Consider the following 21,327-nt stretch of genomic DNA (forward strand, 5'->3'; position numbering starts at 1 on the left):
TAGACACTCTATATGTGAATGTTGGAGTTAGCTATACAGGGTTGAGGTTGATTCCAAAATATATATAGTTTGAGTTGTGATCAATACTGAGATACGTATACACTGGGTCGTGGATTGATTCAAGATAATATTTATCGATTTATTTCTGTACATCTAACTGTGGACAACTAGTTATAGGTTACTAACGAGGACAGCTGACTTAATAAACTTAAAACATCAAAATATATTAAAAGTGTTGTAAATATATTTTGAACATACTTTAATATATATGTATATATTGTTATAGGTTCGTGAATCAACAGTGGCCAAGTCTTACTTCCCGACGAAGTAAAAATCTGTGAAAGTGAGTTATAGTCCCACTTTTAAAATCTAATGTTTTTGGGATGAGAATACATGCAGGTTTTATAAATGATTTACAAAATAGACACAAGTACGTGAAACTACATTCTATGGTTGAATTATCGAAATCGAATATGCCCCTTTTTATTAAGTCTGGTAATCTAAGAATTAGGGAACAGACACCCTAATTGACGCGAATCCTAAAGATAGATCTATTGGGCCTAACAAACCCCATCCAAAGTACCGGATGCTTTAGTACTTCGAAATTTATATCATATCCGAAGGGTGTCCCGGAATGATGGGGATATTCTTATATATGCATCTTGTTAATGTCGGTTACCAGGTGTTCACCATATGAATGATTTTTATCTCTATGTATGGGATGTGTATTGAAATATGAAATCTTGTGGTCTATTGTTACGATTTGATATATATAGGTTAAACCTATAACTCACCAACATTTTCGTTGACGTTTAAAGCATGTTTATTCTCAGGTGAATATTAAGAGCTTCCGCTGTTGCATACTAAAATAAGGACAAGATTTGGAGTCCATGTTTGTATGATATTGTGTAAAATCTGCATTCAAGAAACTGATTTCGATGTAACATATTTGTATTGTAAACCATTATGTAATGGTCGTGTGTAAACAGGATATTTTAGATTATCATTATTTGATAATCTACGTAAAGCTTTTTAAACCTTTATTTATGAAATAAAGGTTATGGTTTGTTTTAAAAATGAATGCAATCTTTGAAAAACGTCTCATATAGAGGTCAAAACCTCGCAACGAAATCAATTAATATGGAACGTTTTTAATCAATAAGAACGGGACATTTCAATTATCACGTCCACATAATTCAATGATGGCAATTATCACGTCCACATAATTCATTCAAGGAATGTTTTGCTTGTGTCTATCTCGTCAAACATTTATAAAAGCATTTCATGTGTTCACAGTTCAAAATGTATTTCAAAAGCATTTAATAAAGCAGTTGTAAAAGTAGCGCATGTATTCTCAGTCCCAAAAATGAAAAGAGTAAAAGAGAATCAAATGAACTCACGCATATAAATATTGTAAAACAGTTATTAAAACAGTGCATGTATTCTCAGCCCAAAAATGTAATGAGAAAAAGGGAGCAAATGAACTCACACATATAATTATTGTAAAACAGTTAATAAAACATTTGCATGTATTCTCAGCCCCAAAAATGTAAAGAGTAAAGAGGGGAGTAAATGAAACTCACGCATATAAATATTGTAAAATAGTTATTAAAACATTGCATGTATTCTCAGTCCCAAAAATGTAAAGAGTAAGAGGGAATCAAATGAACTCACAATACGATATTTTGTAGTAAAAATATGCATACGACGGAACTGAACAATGCAAGGTTGGCCTCGGATTCACGAACCTATATCATTTATATATATATATATATATGTATATATATATATATATATATATATATATATATATATATATATTAACACATATAATTGTGATCGAGCAAATTTATATATACTATTATTAATGATATAATTTTTTTTATTAATAAATTATATGTTATTTTATCTATTTAAATAAATAACAATTTTAATATAGTTAAGTGTTATATTATATACCTTTTTATATAAACAATCTTTTGTTTACATAATATAGTTATAATAATACTAGAATAAATATAATGATAAAAATAATAATTTTCTTAATAATAATAATGGTAGTATTAATAATAGTTTTTAAAAAAATACATATATAAAGAAATGATACTTTTTAGTGATGATTATATTAACTTTTATTAATAACAGTACTGGTTAATGATAATTATTTTAATAAAAGTGATAACATTAATAATAATACTTATGTCAATACTAATAATACTAATAATTATAAAATGATACTAATATTAATAATATACTTATGTTAATAATAAAAGTTGTAATGTTTATAAAATGATAATAATGATAAAAATTTTAATACTAATAATATTACAACAATAATAATAATAATAACAATAATAATAACATAATAATAACTAATAATAGTAATGATAGGAAAAAAAAATAAAATTAAGAGTGTATACCCTCATAAAAGCTTTTCCTAAAAAAAATGCCCTGGACCAGGCTCAAACTCGCGACCTCCCGCTAACTCAACACCCTCATGAACCGTCCCTCTATTCTTGTATATCTGTTTATTATTAGAGCTTTAATTTAGTTAACCCGATACTAGTCTGTTTCCTTTTCTCTCCTACTTAATAGAACTCGTTAACCAGGCCCAACAAACATGTGGCTGCCCAACGTATGTTTTTAATGGATTAATCGGCCAAGAGTACAGTTCATGACCCAATACAAATTGGGGTTTTCGTTTTTTTTTTTAAATCATAATCGCGTCACCATCATTCATGTATCATCATCCTCATCATACTCTACGGCAATCATCATCATCCCTATATCATGATCATCTCTATTATCATGATATCATAATCATCATGTTCATTTTATCATTTCTTGTTTTGTCCACAATATCGTCACCTATTTTAACATCATCATTTCTATATTCTTGGCCCAAGCAAGAAATTCTTCAATTCATTTATATCCTAACAAATCATGGCCCCACTTTTAAATAACTACATGGCTCGTATTAGAAAGGTGGCATAACTAAAATACAGTAACTTTTGATTTCCTTTTTCTTTAATATGTCAACTAGTGTGCAATCATTATCAAGTGGGGTTAATTTAGTGGTAAATGTTGGCCAATAAGTAAAACAGAAAAAAAGAAACACGCACCATAACTGTATTGTTTGTTTATTAGTAAGTGGATTGTGAAGGTGGTGTTTGGATTTTTGGTTTGCAACCGATTAGAAAATAGAAGAAAAGGTTTATGATGGTGTTTGATGAATGATCGAGTAACAAGAAACCGTAAACAGCAGTAGCAGTAGATATTTATGTCGAGCAGAAACAGTGGTAATTAGTTTATGAATTGGTGTTGTTCAATCCACAAAATAGAAACGTATTCGTAGTAGTAACATAGGTGATTGCAAGTTCATAGCGACGGGCTGCAGTAGAATAGCAGCTCACAAGCAGCGGTTTTGAAGTTGGTTTCAAATAAAGAGAGAGGAGAGAGAGAAATAGGAGGTGGTGATCGACTTACAATGGTGGTGAGGTGATCAAGGTGAAAAGGGTGGTGGTTGCTTCAGTTTGCCAGAGAAACAAGAAAAAAAAATGGTGCATTCGATGTATATGTATATGTATAATAGCTAGAGAGATAGGGAGATAGATGTGGTTTGAATGAAGATGGTGGTGTGGGTCGTGGTGATTGAATATGATGGTGGAGTCTTGTACTCGATGGTGTCTGATCAATAAATAGAAAAACCGTAGTAGAAGGGGTGGTGTTAGTGATGATTTTAGTTGATGGTTGTTATGGTTCTAAGTGGTTATGGTGTGTATTGTTTATGGGTTGCAACTGAAAATAGTAGCGGTTTTTCATGATGGGTGTTTGATTAGGTTATGGTGGTTACAAACATAAAACACGAAATTGGTGTTGGATAGTTGTTTTTGTGGTGTTCTTCGAATATACAAAACCAAGGCTGGGTTTGTGTTGCAACTGAAAGTAAACAAGTATGATGATGGTCTAATGGAATGATCAATGGGTGATTCAAGGGGTGACGATTCAAGTAGACGAGGGTGGTAGTGGTGATCATGGATATATATATGCATATATATCTTGTATGCATAAGAATATATATATATATATATATATATATATATATATATATATATATATATATATATATATATATATATATATATATATATATATATATATATATAGGATAGAGAAGTAGATAGATGATTTAGTAAAAAAAAATAGTGATTTTAAATAGTAATCAAATAGTAATCAAATAGTAATCTCATAATTCATTTGCACACAGTACTGGCATCGAAATTCTTTTGGGACAGAGATGTTAAACCGAGAGTGGTTTTGGAATTTACGCACATATAATTAAATCATATAATAATCAACTTAGTGAAAGACAATTAACACATGTGAGTCGATAGTAATTAGATGGCTACTCTTTAAATTTATCTGCCGACGGTTTTATTAAGAATAGTATTTTGTACTCCGTTGTTAATTAGTGACGGATAAAAGTCCTCTGAAATATCCCAAATTTTTAAATTAAATGTCTTTATTTATTTAGGTCATTATGATATAAAATTTAGTCATTAATTTAATAAATAAAAAGTACATCAACTGTCTCTCTCATTTATGAGTAAAATATAAAAAGTGTTAAAATTAAATAATTAGATCCTAAATATACTTTTAATAAGACTATAACTTATATAACTCATTTTCGGATCACTGTTTATTTTAAAATCATATAAGTTTGAATTAAACTCGCTTAATATTAATCGGGACATCAAACGAGTATTACAATTATTAAATATTTATTTTCAACATACTTTATTTATATATATAGATATATTTTAAATAATAATTATTATTATACTCTATTTTTATTTTATTAAATTCTAATAACAACAACATATAATACTTTAAATTATATTTTGAATTATTATTTATATATACATACACACATATCTATTTACAATTAATTGTTCGTGAATCGTCGAGAGCAGTCGAAGGTCAATTGAATATATGAACATCGTTCTAATGTTTTCTAGACTCAACATTACATACTTTGCTTATCGTATCGAAATCATATAAAGATTAAGTTTAAATTTGGTCAGAAATTCCCGGGTCATCACAGTTTGGGGCTAAACTACCCAAAACGTTCGGCTACTTTAAAAGCTATCCCAAAGGCATCCACTGTCAACACAAACGGGAGACAACTAATCCAACCGTATGCCCTTACCCTTGTCCAAGCCGGAACCTATAAAATGGTAAACAACGAGAGGGTAAGCAATGCTTAGTGAGTGCAACAATTATACATACATATATATAACCTATCCATTTGCAATCACAATACCAAATACCTCATACGAACTTGTAACTCAAATAGCATGTCAACATACCTGTAACACTAACAAGTCGTACATTATCACACCACCTCATTAGCATATGTGACGACCCGGGAATTTCCGACCAAATTTAAACTTAATCTTTATATGTTTCCGACACGATAAGCAGAATCTGTAATGTTGAGTCTAGAAAGTTTGAAATCTATATTCGGATAATCAATTACCCTTTGACCATGCCTGACGATTCACGAACAAGTGTTACAAATATATATATATATATATATATATATATATATATATATATATATATATATATATATATATATATATATATATATATATAGGTACTGTGACGACCCGGGAATTTCTGACCAAATTAAAACTTAATCTTTATATGTTTCCGACACGATAAGGAGAATCTGTAATGTTGAGTCTAGAAAGTTTGAAATCTATATTCGGATAATCAATTACCCTTTGACCATGCCTGACGATTCACGAACAAGTGTTGCAAATATATATATATATATATATATATATATATATATATATATATATATATATATATATATATATATATATATATATATATATATATATATATATATATATATAATTTGAGTTGTGTTATTATATTATTAATGTTATTATCATCACTAATAATAGTAATATTATTGTAATTAGCATTATTATTAGATATTATTAAAATTAGTAATATAATCATATCTGTATTATTATTGAAATTTATTTTGATATTATTATTATTATTATTATTATTATTATTAATATAATATTTAGTATTATTATTTGTATTTCGATAGTATTATTAATAACTCATTAGTTCTATTATTAGTATTAATATTTTATAACATTATCAATAATAAAAATTTATGAACTAAATGTATTTAATCAAAAATATAAATAGATATATATATAATTACATATATATACTTATAATACAAATATACATATGTAAATGAATATATATATATAGATTGTATATATATATATATATATATGAATATAATTATAACTAAATATATATATATATATATATATATATATATATATATATATATATATATATATATATATATATATATATATATATATATATATATATATAAATACAAAGGATTTTACTTTAAGCCTCAAATCACTTCCTAAACTGTGGAAGATTTGGAGTCTTTCCCTAATTTGGTACGAGTCTTTATCTAATCCAGTACAGAAATATTCGATTCCATCAGATAGGTTAAAATCAGTTGAAGGTCACGATCTATTTTATTTATATATTTTTTTTCTTCTGTTGCTGATTGATGCTTCTGTCGATGAGCTGGCAGTATAAACAAACAAGTTATTCAGTGGATTAGTACATTCAACCAACTCCACTGATATATTTTTATAAATGCAAGCGTTTTTTTTTAAACATATCGATACCTCTGTTATGGTAACTTTAATGCCAAAACTCAAACTCGAAAACCATTTCAAAATCCATGAATACAATTTTGTTAGAAATCAACCACTTAAACTATCTGCAAATTCTGAGCCTCCAATTCTTCTTCTTGATTTCGAATTTGGGAGTCAAAGTTTAAAAATCTAAAAGTCAACTGATTTGTTCATCCTAAAATTTTAATTCATTTTGATGTTATTGGATAAATTGATGATTTCTAAAAGTTTCAGCGAACGATTTAAAACCTTTTTCGTGTTGAAGTCATGATCCAAAACAGTATAGAAATCGGATTTTTGAGATTGAAGTTGTTTTTTTTTCTCTCGTCGCTAATAACAGCTACTGCTGTTGTATTTGTATTTTTTTTCCAATTAATTCATGAACTATTATTGGGTTATTAATTTCGTTTAAATGTTTTAAAATCGAACAAATAATCTTCTGGATGGATGAATTGGGTTTCATCGATTGATTATTGGGAAGAAGATGAAGTTAAATAGAAAACCTGTTAAATAAAATAAAATCGTAATAAGAATCAGATAAGCAAAGATAGATGGGTGGTGAAAGGTGTTAGCGTTTAATGAGAGGTCGCGGGTTCGAGTCCCGGCCTGGGCAGTTTACTTATTTTTTTGAGCCATAAAAGGTAGTTCCACTTTCAATTCATTTATATTATTATTATTATTATTATTATTATTATTATTATTATTATTATTATTATTATTATTATTATTATTGTTGTTATTGTTATTGTTATCATTAATTATTGTTATTATTATTATGTAACATAAATATTATGGTTAATAATATTAACATTTTTGTTATTAAGAAATATCACTAAGTATTATTATTAGCGTAATTATTAGTATTAATATTAATATAATTATTATTATAAGTAGGATTATTATTATTATTGTTAGTATGAAACTAATACAAATTTGTATCATTAATAATATTATTCGTATTATTTTTGAATTATTATTATTACTATTAACAAAAGTATTATCATTAAGATTAACATTAGTAATAAGATTGATACAATTATTATTGTTTTTGTGGTTAAGTTATGTATTACTATAACTATCATACTATAAATTATTATTATTATCATTAAAAATTAATTTTAAGATTTCTATTACTACTACCACTAATATAATTATAAGAATCATCATTGATATTATCATGTGTAATAACATTATATAATTACAAAAATCGTTATCATAAATATCATTAACAATGAAATTCATATTTTACAGTTATAATTACGATATTCATTATCATTACCATAACCATTAAAATAATTATTAACATTATTATCTTTATTAGGAATAATAAGTATTATCATTATCATCATTTTACCATTACCAACATTATTATAGGTACTACATTATTTTTAACAAACAAATTATATAAAAATATACTCAATACATATAACATAATGAAATTTATATTTTTCTATACAAAATGAATATATGAAATATATATATATATATATATATATATATATATATATATATATATATATATATATATATATATATATATATATATATATATATTATTAATATAAAAATGATATAATTAATAAAATTATATATATATTTATTCGATTACAATTATGCATATTAATAAATATACCAATGATATAGGTTCGTGAATCCGAGGCCAACCCTGTATTGTTCAGTTGTTCAATGTCGCCATATGTATTTTTACTACAAAATACATTAGGTGAGTTCATTTTCCCTTTTTACTCTTTACGTTTTGGGACTGAGAATACATGCGCTGCTTTTATAAATGTTTTACGAAATAGACACAAGTAATTGAAGCTGCATTATATGGTTGGATTATCGAATCGAATATCACCTTATTTAGTCTGGTAATCTAAGAATTAGGGAACAGAAACCCTAATTGACGCGAACTCTAAAGATAGATCTATCGGGCCCAACAAGCCCCATCCAAAGTACCGGATGCTTTAGTACTTCGAAATTTATATCATGTCCGATGGAGGATCCCGGAATGATGGGGATATTCTTATATACATATTGTGAATGTCGGTTACCAGGTGTTCAATCCATATGAATGATATTTTGTCTCTATACATGGGACGTTTATTTATGAGAAATGAAAATCTTGTGGTCTATTAAAATGATGGAAATGATTATTTATGTTAAACTAATGAACTCACCAACCTTTTGGTTGACACTTGAAAGCATGTTTATTCTCAGGTACGAAAGAAATCTTCCGCTGTGCATTTGATCATTTTAAAGATATTACTTGGAGTCATTCATGACATATTTCAAAAGACGTTGCATTCGATTCGTTGAGTTTATCAAGATTATTATTAAGTCAATTATAGTTGGATTTATTATGAAATGGTATGCATGTCTGTCAACTTTAGATGTAATGAAAGATTGTCTTTTCAAAACGAATGCAATGTTTGTAAAATGTATCATATAGAGGTCAAGTACCTCGCCATGTAATCAACTATTGTGAATCGTTTATAATCAATATGGACTTCGTCCGGATGGATTAGGACGGGTCATTTCAGTTGGTATCAGAGCGATGGTCATAGCGAACCAGGTCTGCAATAGTGTGTCTAACTGATAAGTCGTTAGAATGCATTAGTGAGTCTGGACTTCGACCGTGTCTGCATGTCAAAAGTTTTGCTTATCATTTAGTGTCGAAAAATTAATTGCTCATCATCCTTAAATTCTAGACACGTCTTACTGCCTCTATTGCATAGACAGTGTATAGATAAATTCATATCTTAGCGTATCTGTTATTGTTACCTTTGCCTGACAGATTCTGTAGATTCCTCCGTAACTTATGGGATTTTAGTATTATATAAGCATATGTAAACTATGTATTGCAGGGTACTAATCTACATCCTATAATCTATTTCTTATCGAAAATCCTTCATCCGATCGTACGAGATGAATCCTTAACTAGATCGAGTCCCTCAGATTCCGACATCTATTCCTATAGTTATTCCGACAATTATTCAGTATGGATAGTCATCTAAGCTCCGGAAGCAACGACATCAGAATGAATCAACCAATCATCCATCCCCAATTCATCTGATGGATTCATAGTCGACATAATCAATGGAGACGCGAAGAAGACGAGCCTTTCCATCCACCAAATTGCCCTCGTGGTGAAGAACCTGAAGCACCTACCGGCGAATCTATCCGAAACACCATTTTCAGCGTCATATCAGAGTAGTTCGACACGATTATATTCTATCCACAATTCTAAACCTTATTCATCCGCTCGTTCCGACCGACAATCATCCCGGAATAATAGAAGAAGTTAGCGAACTTCCCACTCGAGTAATCAATTTGGAGAATATGGTACAAAACGTACCAGCTTCAGCAACGGCATCAGCATCAACGGTACCATCAGTAACAGCACCAGTACCATCAACAATCCATGCCTCAACATCTCATTCTGTACCTCAAGTATAATCATCGTTCTACATATAGTTCTACATCGATTATCTTCGTTCTTATGAAGATTTAGTAATCTCTAAATGTTTTAGAGATTATGTATTCCAGTTCTAACGGTAAACCAAATGAGTTTAATATCATATTAACTCAATGAATCCATGATTACATCTGAAGAAAATATATATGTATATATATGTTTTCATAAGGATTGTAATTAAAAATTCTTTCGTACAAAGTGTTAATTGTGAAAATATTTTAACGGGTAGGTAATACCCGAGGAATATTCAGATTTCACATTAATAAGTTACAATGTACATCCTTCGAAGCTGATTCAATAGTCGTTTATTATCCTAATTATATTCATCGATATACAAATCCGTTCACCACAGAATAATCATATTAATCCAATTTCATATTTGGATTTTTATTTATCAGAATCCAACAAGTGGCATAATGAAGAAAACATTTGACAAAATAAAATTTGTTAGAAACAAAAAAATTAACCATGAGAATTTTGTTAAGAATCCACGCTAACTAATCCTAGCTAACGGTTACTAGCTAACAGTTAATTCCGTATTACATTTTATTTATAGCAATTTAATTATCGCAATTTATTTTATCGCAATTTAATTCTCGCAATTTTATTTATTGTTATTTAATTTCTGTTATTTACTTTACGCACTTTATTTATCGTTATTTAATTTCTGTTATTTATTTTACGCACTTTAAATATCGGGACACGTATTCAAGGTTTTGACATATCATATCGACGCATCTATATATATTATTTGGAATCACCATAGACACTCTATATGTAGTAATGATCGAGTTCTCTATACAGGGTTGAGGTTGATTCTATAATAATATATATACTTTGAGTTGTGATCGAGTCTGAGACGAATACGGGTCACGTTACGTATTAATTAATTCGAGTATTATATATTAAACTATATATGAATTATTGAATTGCTAACTGTGGACTACCAACATTGGACAATTAAAATGAATTAAAATATTGATTAAAACTTATGAAACTAAACAATACTTCAAGTTTGCCACTTGATTTTCATCTTAAACCTCATTTGTATCTTGACGATTACAATCTGCGTTCAAACCTTTCATGATTCTTGAAAACACCTCAAACGTTAGGATGAATCAACTGCACTTCATTAACGGAAGGAAAGATTTATGCATATAGTTATGCACCTGAGAAACTCTCGGAAACTGAGTAAAAGTTTAACACGTAGCTGCGTCAGATCCTTTGACATTTATTAACAAAAATAACTTTGCGATTCCTCTTTTTAAAGTAGCCAATTTTGTCACAGCTCCAGCAAGTCAGCTTCGACTTTTCATTCGAAGTAACCTTACTATAATCCTGATATATACAATTACCCTTTTGATACCGGAGAATTCTTTTATATTCCACCATATTACCAGCAGACGTACCAGCAACCTCATTGCTTTTGGGCTTAAATCTCTCTGATAAATCATTATATTTATTCATTGAAATCCTATCATATACTCATCCGCATCTTATAACGAGAACTGCAATAACAATTACCGGGAATCAGCAATCAGTACTTTGAAAACTCACGGCATATCTACATCAACAGTTATATATATGACATTTATCTCTTAGAACTATGATCTCTCATTCTGAAATTCTGAAAAGCACTCAGTCACAAATCAATACTCTGAATGTTGAAAAAGCTGAATGAAGCAGCAGAAACTGTAGATAACTGTAAACGACCATAATCATCGAAAGTTTGATGATAAAGATTAGTATGTTGGAAAAGCTCAGAAAAGTTGGAACTGGAAAGCGGATTGAGCTAACCATAAAGGAAACCAAGGAGAAATACAAGTAACATACCCTAAATTCATAGAATCCAGATAAATCTAGATCCGTTGAAATCTTTAGAGAATATCTTGCTCCGAAGTCATGTTAAAATCTTGCGGAAAAATCTTTCTCCATCAACCATCGAACTTAGAAATTCCAAAATATAATCATCAATATCTTCGATATTTCTGAGGATATTTTCATAAATATTCTCGTCCGAAATTATATACCTCTTCGTGCTTCTTGCGTATCATTATATTGGAAACATTCAATAGAAAATTTAGTACCAAAAAGCAGATTATGCGAAACTATGAAGAACGCCGTGGACAAATCGCAAAGAATAAGTTTGACTTCAAAGAATCCAAATGATTCTGTTTCTGATGAAATCTTTAGCGAATACCTTGCTTCCGAATCTAAACCTTTACGGATAAATCTTCTTCATCATTCATCGATATTAGAAATTTCAAGATATCATCGTATCTTCCATTATAAATATCCTTCATATTTCTGAAGATATTTTCATAACTATTCTTATCTGAAATCATTAATCCCTTCGTGCTATCAGTGTTACATCATATAGAAACTGTTAGTTTCTATATTCTGTAAACTTTCGAGCTTAAAATATGAATGTTATTGAAGTAGTGTTGGAAACTGATGCATGAGTTAGTATAATATAATGACACTTGATCAACGTGATTATATTACAAAAAGTCATGCTGAGTTTTTAAATGGAACATGATGATTCACAGATTATAACATCATCATGTGTCATGTTACATAACTCTTTCATTCTGATTAACTTCTGAACACATCAAGAAAATATATTCTTGATAGTTCTATTCTCATTGATTCTGGTAATTTGACAAATCAAATCGTGCTATTACGTTCCTTCTTATTTAGAACATTAACAATGTTCATTCTGAAACTTATATCTGCGAATTCTGGACCATTACAAGAGATGCCAAATCGCCAGAAGAAGAAACGAAGGGACAAAGCTCTGAAATAGAAATTGGAGTATAAATCGCAGCAAATAGGAGGGAGTAATAACTGTGGATGACAATGATTATAGGAAACATAAATATGGACATTAAAATATAAGGGGAGATATAAAGCCCGATAACAACACATAAATTACAAACCGTGTATATCAATGTTTATCGCAACATAAAGACACAGGAGAATTATAAGTACTATAACCCCAAGGGCAAAGTAGAAGTAAGCAAATTTCTCTGGTGGAAGTTGGAAAAGAAGAATAATTGTTGCGATAGTAAGAATGAGGACAAGGATCAGAACCGGATTAAGCATTATTATAATCTTTTGGATATATGAACTGAGAAAGAAGGCATAAAAGTGGTGGAAACTAATGGAACGGAAAAGGTAAATTTATAATGGAAATATCAGACAGAGCAATCGAGGCAGATCACCGTATTTAATTAGAGAGATCTTAACTTCCATAAATCCCGAAGAATCAGATCTTACAGATCTTTAAGATTTTCTTTAAATCCCTTGAATTCCGGAATTCAATCGCGAATACGTCAAAAGTTATGGAAAATCTCCATTTCTTTATCTCGATCTTTTGTGATAGCTTCATTCGTGCTCTTCGAATAATCGAATTATTTTATCTGTATTATTCAATAATGATAAAACTCTATTTGTCAGCTCATATTCGTCAGGAAAACATATTTATTGTTAGCCATGACGACCTCACTCAAATTTCGGGACGAAATTTCTTTAACGGGTAGGTACTGTGACGACCCGGGAATTTCCGACCAAATTTAAACTTAATCTTTATATGTTTCCGACACGATAAGCAGAATCTGTAATGTTGAGTCTAGAAAGTTTGAAATCTATATTCGGATAATCAATTACCCTTTGACCATGCCTGACGATTCACGAACAAGTGTTGCAATATATATATATATATATATATATATATATATATATATATATATATATATATATATATATAGGTACTGTGATGACCCGGGAATTTCCGACCAAATTTAAACTTAATCTTTATATGTTTCCGACACGATAAGCAGAATCTGTAATGTTGAGTCTAGAAAGTTTGAAATCTATATTCGGGTAATCAATTACCTTTTGACCATGCCTGACGATTCACGAACAAGTGTTGCAAATAAATAAATAATATATATATATATATATATATATATATATATATATATATATATATATATATATATATATATATATATATATATATATATATATATAATTTGAGTTGTGTTATTATATTATTAATGTTATTATCATCACTAATAATAGTAATATTATTGTAATTAGCATTATTATTAGATATTATTAAAATTAGTAATATAATCATATCTGTATTATTATTGAAATTTATTTTGATATTATTATTATTATTATTATTATTATTATTATTATTATAATATTTAGTATTATTATTTGTATTTCGATAGCATTATTAATAACTCATTATTTCTATTATTAGTATTAATATTTTATAACATTATCAATAATAAAAATTTATGAACTAAATGTATTTAATCAAAAATATAAATAGATATATATAATTACATATATATACTTATAATACAGATATACATATGTAAATGAATATATATATATAGATTGTATATATATATATGAATATAATTACAACTAAATATATATATAAATACAAAGGATTTTACTTTAAGCCTCAAATCACTTTCTAAACTGTGGAAGATTTGGAGTCTTTCCCTAATTTTTGTACGAGTCTTTATCTAATCCAGTACAGAAATATTCGATTCCATCAGATAGGTTAAAATCAGTTGAAGGTCACGATCTATTTTATTTATATATATTTTTTTCTTCTGTTGCTGATTGATGCTTCTGTCGACGAGCTGGCAGTATAAACAAACAAGTTATTCAGTGGATTAGTACATTCAACCAACTCCACTGATATATTTTTATAAATGCAAGCGTTTTTTTTTTAAACATATCGATACCTCTGTTATGGTAACTTTAATGCCAAAACTCAAACTCGAAAACCATTTCAAAATCCATGAATACATTTTTGTTAGAAATCAACCACTTAAACTATCTGCAAATTCTGAGCCTCCAATTCTTCTTCTTGATTTCGAATTTGTGAGTCAAAGTTTAAAAATCTAAAAGTCAACTGATTTGTTCATCCTAAAATTTTAATTCGTTTTGATGTTATTGGATAAATTGATGATTTCTAAAAGTTTCAGTGAACGATTTAAAACCTTTTTCGTGTTGAAGTCATGATCCAAAACATGATCCAAAACAGTATAGAAATCGGATTTTTGAGATTGAAGTTGTTTTTTTTTTTCTCTCGTCGCTAATAACAGCTACTGCTGTTGTATTTGTATTTTTTTTCAATTAATTCATGAACTATTATTGGGTTATTTATTTCGTTTAAATGTTTTAAAATCGAACAAATAATCTTCTGGATGGATGAATTGGGTTTGATCGATTGATTATTGGGAAGAAGATGAAGTTAAATAGAAAACCTGTTAAATAAAATTAAATCATAATAAGAATCAGATAAGCAAAGATAGATGGGTGGTGAAAGGTGTTGGCGTTTAATGAGAGGTCACGGGTTCGAGTCCCGGCCTGGGCAGTTTACTTATTTTTTTTGAGCCATAAAAGGTAGTTCCACTTTCAATTCATTTATATTATTATTATTATTATTATTATTATTATTATTATTATTATTATTATTATTATTATTATTATTATTATTATTATTATTATTATTATTATTATTATTATTATTATTATTATTATTATTATTATTATTATTATTATTATTATTATTATTGTTGTTGTTGTTGTTGTTATTGTTATTGTTATCATTAATTATTGTTATTATTATTATGTAACATAAATATTATGGTTAATAATATTAACATTTTTGTTATTAAGAAATATCACTAAGTATTATTATTAGCGTAATTATTAGTATTAATATTAATATAATTATTATTATAAGTAGGATTATTATTATTATTGTTAGTATGAAACTAATACAAATTTGTATCATTAATAATATTATTCGTATTATTTTTGAATTATTATTATTACTATTAACAAAAGTATTATCATTAAGATTAACATTAGTAATAAGATTGATACAATTATTATTGTTTTTGTGGTTAAGTTATGTATTACTATAACTATCATACTATAAATTATTATTATTATCATTAAAAATTAATTTTAAGATTTCTATTACTACTACCACTAATATAATTATAAGAATCATCATTGATATTATCATGTGTAATAACATTATATAATTACAAAAATCGTTATCATAAATATCATTAACAATGAAATTCATATTTTACAGTTATAATTACGATATTCATTATCATTACCATAACCATTAAAATAATTATTAACATTATTATCTTTATTAGGAATAATAAGTATTATCATTATCATCGTTTTACCATTACCAACATTATTATAGGTACTACATTATTTTTAACAAACAAATTATATAAAAATATATTCAATACATATAACATAATGAAATTTATATTTTTCTATACAAAATGAATATATGAAATAAATAAATATATATATATATATATATATATATATATATATATATATATATATTATTAATATAAAAATGATATAATTAATAAAATTATATATATATTTATTCGATTACAATTATGCATATTAATAAATATACCAATGATATAGGTTCGTGAATCCGAGGCCAACCCTGTATTGTTCAGTTGTTCAATGTCGCCATATGTATTTTTACTACAAAATACATTAGGTGAGTTCATTTTCCCTTTTTACTCTTTACGTTTTGGGACTGAGAATACATGCGCTGCTTTTATAAATGTTTTACGAAATAGACACAAGTAATCGAAACTGCATTATATGGTTGGATTATCGAATCGAATATCACCCTATTTAGTCTGGTAATCTAAGAATTAGGGAACATAAACCCTAATTGACGCGAACTCTAAAGATAGATCTATCGGGCCCAACAAGCCCCATCCAAAGTACCGGATGCTTTAGTACTTCGAAATTTATATCATGTCCGATGGAGGATCACGGAATGATGGGGATATTCTTATATACATATTGTGAATGTCGGTTACCAGGTGTTCAATCCATATGAATGATATTTTGTCTCTATGCATGCGACGTTTATTTATGAGAAATGAAAATCTTGTGGTCTATTAAAATGATGGAAATGATTATTTATGTTAAACTAATGAACTCACCAACCTTTTGGTTGACACTTGAAAGCATGTTTATTCTCAGATACGAAAGAAATCTTCCGCTGTGCATTTGATCATTTTAAAGATATTACTTGGAGTCATTCATGACATATTTCAAAAGACGTTGCATTCGAGTCGTTGAGTTTATCAAGATTATTATTAAGTCAATTATAGTTGGATTTATTATGAAATGGTATGCATGTCTGTCAACTTTAGATGTAATGAAAGATTGTCTTTTCAAAACGAACGCAATGTTTGTAAAATGTATCATATAGAGGTCAAGTACCTCGCGATGTAATCAACTGTTGTGAATCGTTTATAATCGATATGGACTTCGTCCGGATGGATTAGGACGGGTCATTTCAGCATATACTCAACTCAATATATTTTATATGCTAAACAAACAACAATCTCAATATGGTTAACCAATAACGCTATGGTGCTACCGGCTCGTGGTTCACACCATACGCTTTTGAGTCATACTCGTTTATAGTGCTACCGGCTCGTGGTTCACACTCGATGCTACCGGCTCGTGGTTCACATCTTAGTTTATAGTGCTACCTGCTCGTGGTTCACACTCGATGCTACCGGATCGTGGTTCACATCCTATCCCACACATGTTATGGCACTACCCGCTCGGTGGTTCATACCATAACATTCACAAATAAATACGCTATATACACATACGTATAATTACTCCACTCACCTTGTCACAAGGATGATGATTTAGCACTTCCAAGCTTCAATGCAATGTACCTAAATCATTAAGTGCACATTCAATTTCACAACTAGTGGGATTAACCACAATACTCTCACTTGAGCATTTAATGACCCAATTTGCATTAAATGACTCAACTACTCACAACCGCCCATAAATGACCAAGACTCGACTTTAATCACTAAGACTTGTAAATTAAAGTCTATTAACTTCAATTAACACAAAACTTAGGGTAATCCATACCCATTTCATCTAATTAGGCCAACTAGTACATTTTGACCCATTTTATATCACTTAAACTCACAATCGTGTCAAACTTACTCATTAACACTTATTTCATAAATCTTAAAGTGCATTAGTGACTAACAACACCAATTGACACTTACAACCTCAAATCACAAGGCCAAAACCCTAGATTGTGGTTATTAGGGTTTCATTACAACAACATAATCCAACTCACCCATTTTACCCTCAAATGGGTCATACAAATCTCTAGTAACCCAAACCCTAGCCATTACCCAATCAAAACTTAAAACATAAAGTTAAAACTTACCAAGACTATCTTCTTGTAGCTAGTAACAAGGAGAACAACTTTAAATCTCGCTCCTAGGTTTGATTCACAAATCTCCAACTCCAAATCTTAAGATTAAACTAAGTAGGTTTTGTGTTTTGGGAGAGAAATAGGAAAGAAAAAGGAAAAGGAAATGAAATAAATGGATGTGTGGTGGAGAGTTAATGCCCCCATCAGATTTACATGTCAAATTACCATTTTGTCCCTTAAAGTCATTTAATTTAAGCTAAAACCGGAATCAGAACTGCAGAATTGCCGCGGCGCGGCGCTAAATGTCGCGGCGCGACGTTACAAAGGAAAAACCACCACTCTTAACTCATGTTCTGATCCAGATTTGCTTTGCTTGTCGCGTCGCGGACCCATTTCTCGCGGCGCGGCAGTGGCCTGATCCTGATCCCTTCGACAAGTTAGCATAAAATGATGGCTCAAACCACTAACACACCTCGTTCACTCTTCTTATGCTCGTCTAAGCTTCGACCTTAAGCCTCATACGACTCAATACCAATGCGACACATATATATATATATATATATATATATATATATATATATATATATATATATATATATATATATATATATATACTCATTAACTAACACTAGGCTCATTTACAAACGTGCTAATAATTAAGTTTGTACCTTTAGACGTGCACGGGAAAACGGGGTGTTACACGAGTCAACCTACGGGGAAGAAAAGGATACGAACCTACTATGCTAAGCATTATGAAAAATGGTTTCGTATACGAGATAGGTGTACTGTATTTGAATCTTATGGTCTATCAAAATGATGAATTTTATTGTTTACGATAAACTTATGAACTCACCAACCTTTTGGTTGACACTTTAAAGCATGTTTATTCTCAGGTATGAAAGAAATCTTCCGCTGTGCATTTGCCCACTTTAGAGATATTACTTGGAGTCATTCATGACATATTTCAAAAGACGTTGCATTCGAGTCGTTGAGTTCATCAAGATTATTATTAAGTCAATTATAGTTGGATATATTATGAAATTGTATGCATGCCGTCAACTTTCGATGTAATAAAAGTTTGTTTTTTAAAAACGAATGCAATGTTTGTAAAATGTATCATATAGAGGTCAAGTACCTCGCGATGTAACCAACTATTGTGAATCGTTTATAATCGGTATGAACGGGTCCTTTCAAGATAGCTGAACTCGATCGTCTTGTAAAAATCCCGCTTGAAACCAAGTTCCAAATCCAAACTTGCACGAACGATGTTTGACCAAACGCTACTTCTTCGTTGCGGTTTGTTAGGACCTAAAGGAATAAGCAGTCCATTTGGCCCATAAATACTTTTTAAAACCGAAACCCATTAGGAATTGAGTTCCAGTTTTTGTCCACCAAAACCATTTTCCAAATAGAGCTAGGTTTTTACCCCGAATCGATCCAATGAGACCTGTTTAACCGTAAGGTAGAAGATAGTCATCCCATTTGACCCATGTCAATTTTGAACCCTCACCCGACCCACCCCAAAAGAAGTTACACCTACTACGCTTAAGACAAATCATAACACTCAAGGGATCACGAAAGAGGGAGAAATAATATATCAGTAAACTATTAAGGACCGATTTAACAAGCGTTAACCTTCCACCAAAAGAAACCGTGTTTGCTTTTCAATCCGCTAGCCTTGACTTTTATTTGTCAACTACGGGCTTCCAACTTTCAACACGGTTAATATTACGCTCAATCGGCGATCCTAGGTAAGTGAAGGAAAATTCAGCAACGTTACAACCTACTCGAGCCACTAGTCTATCAATTTCTTCTTTATTAATACCCCAGTCAAAGAGATGACTCTTATGAATATTTATTCTAAGCCCCAATAACTTTCTCAAAACAAGATTCAAAACTTTTACTTACTCCATTTCTAAAAAAATAAAAAATAGTATCACCGTATATTACAAAAGGTCAAACATTTTATACCTTTATACTCTTTATATAAGCCAAAAAAATAAAAAAAAAATAAAAATATAAGTGTAAAATAAAGGGTAAAACCAGAAATAAAACCAAAAGTACACTAAAAAAAATATATGTGATCATATTTTATTTTTATTTTTAGGTATGTGACGAAGCAGTAATAAGAAACATTTTTTGTACACTTGACCTTAATTAAGGCATTTCCGAGAAAACAGTAATCAGGAGGAGGAGGAGGAGGAGGAGGAGGAGATGGGCACCGTAACAGCCCCATGGAAACAGCTTCTTCTCAACTCACTTCACTCCAATTCCCACCTTAGACACTCTACCTATTTTCAACTTGTATGTATTTATATATAAGTTTTATTTATTTATCTATAAATCTATGCGCTCTATAATTTGGGGTTTTATGAAATTACAGGCGACAATATCACCCAATGGCATGCCTGCAAATCGGACAGTCGTTTTCAGGTTTTATATTTCACACTTAAAGTTACTGTATTTGTTAATTTCATAGTACAAATTTATTTTATGGTTTTTTTTTTTAATATCTGTTAATGTTATGCCAGGGGATTTCAAGATGAAACAAATAAAATTCTAATTAACACGGATTGCAGAACTCAAAAGGTTTAATCTTTTAGTTGCTACATACCAATCCTCTAATAAAATTCGAATCTTGATTTTGGATATAAATTTTGATTGCAGATTGATGATCTAAATCATTGGCCATTTGCTGAAGTATGTATATAGTTTGAAGCCTAAATAATAAAGTTTTTTTTTTATTTATTTATTTATTTATTTTTTTAGCATTGTTCAACATTTGAAATTGT

General features: G+C 29.2%; 1 protein-coding gene across 2 annotated transcripts in view; it reads left to right on the plus strand.

The window, feature by feature from the left end:
* Nucleotides 1-21,327, plus strand: part of LOC139897138 (pyridoxine/pyridoxamine 5'-phosphate oxidase 2) — a 57,106-nt gene that overhangs the window by 34,323 nt on the left and 1,456 nt on the right. The window contains exons 2-5 of one of the 2 annotated variants that reach the window (XM_071879794.1): nucleotides 20,736-20,839; nucleotides 20,919-20,968; nucleotides 21,067-21,124; nucleotides 21,203-21,235. In XM_071879794.1, the coding sequence (XP_071735895.1) occupies nucleotides 20,750-20,839; nucleotides 20,919-20,968; nucleotides 21,067-21,124; nucleotides 21,203-21,235 (231 nt within the window). In that variant the 5' untranslated portion in view covers nucleotides 20,736-20,749. Of the gene's footprint in view, nucleotides 1-20,732; nucleotides 20,840-20,918; nucleotides 20,969-21,066; nucleotides 21,125-21,202; nucleotides 21,236-21,327 lie in introns of both variants that reach the window. The other variant, XM_071879793.1, reaches the window with a different exon arrangement.

Source organism: Rutidosis leptorrhynchoides, chromosome 3, assembly GCF_046630445.1.
Source record: "Rutidosis leptorrhynchoides isolate AG116_Rl617_1_P2 chromosome 3, CSIRO_AGI_Rlap_v1, whole genome shotgun sequence".
NCBI classification, from domain to species: domain Eukaryota; kingdom Viridiplantae; phylum Streptophyta; class Magnoliopsida; order Asterales; family Asteraceae; genus Rutidosis; species Rutidosis leptorrhynchoides.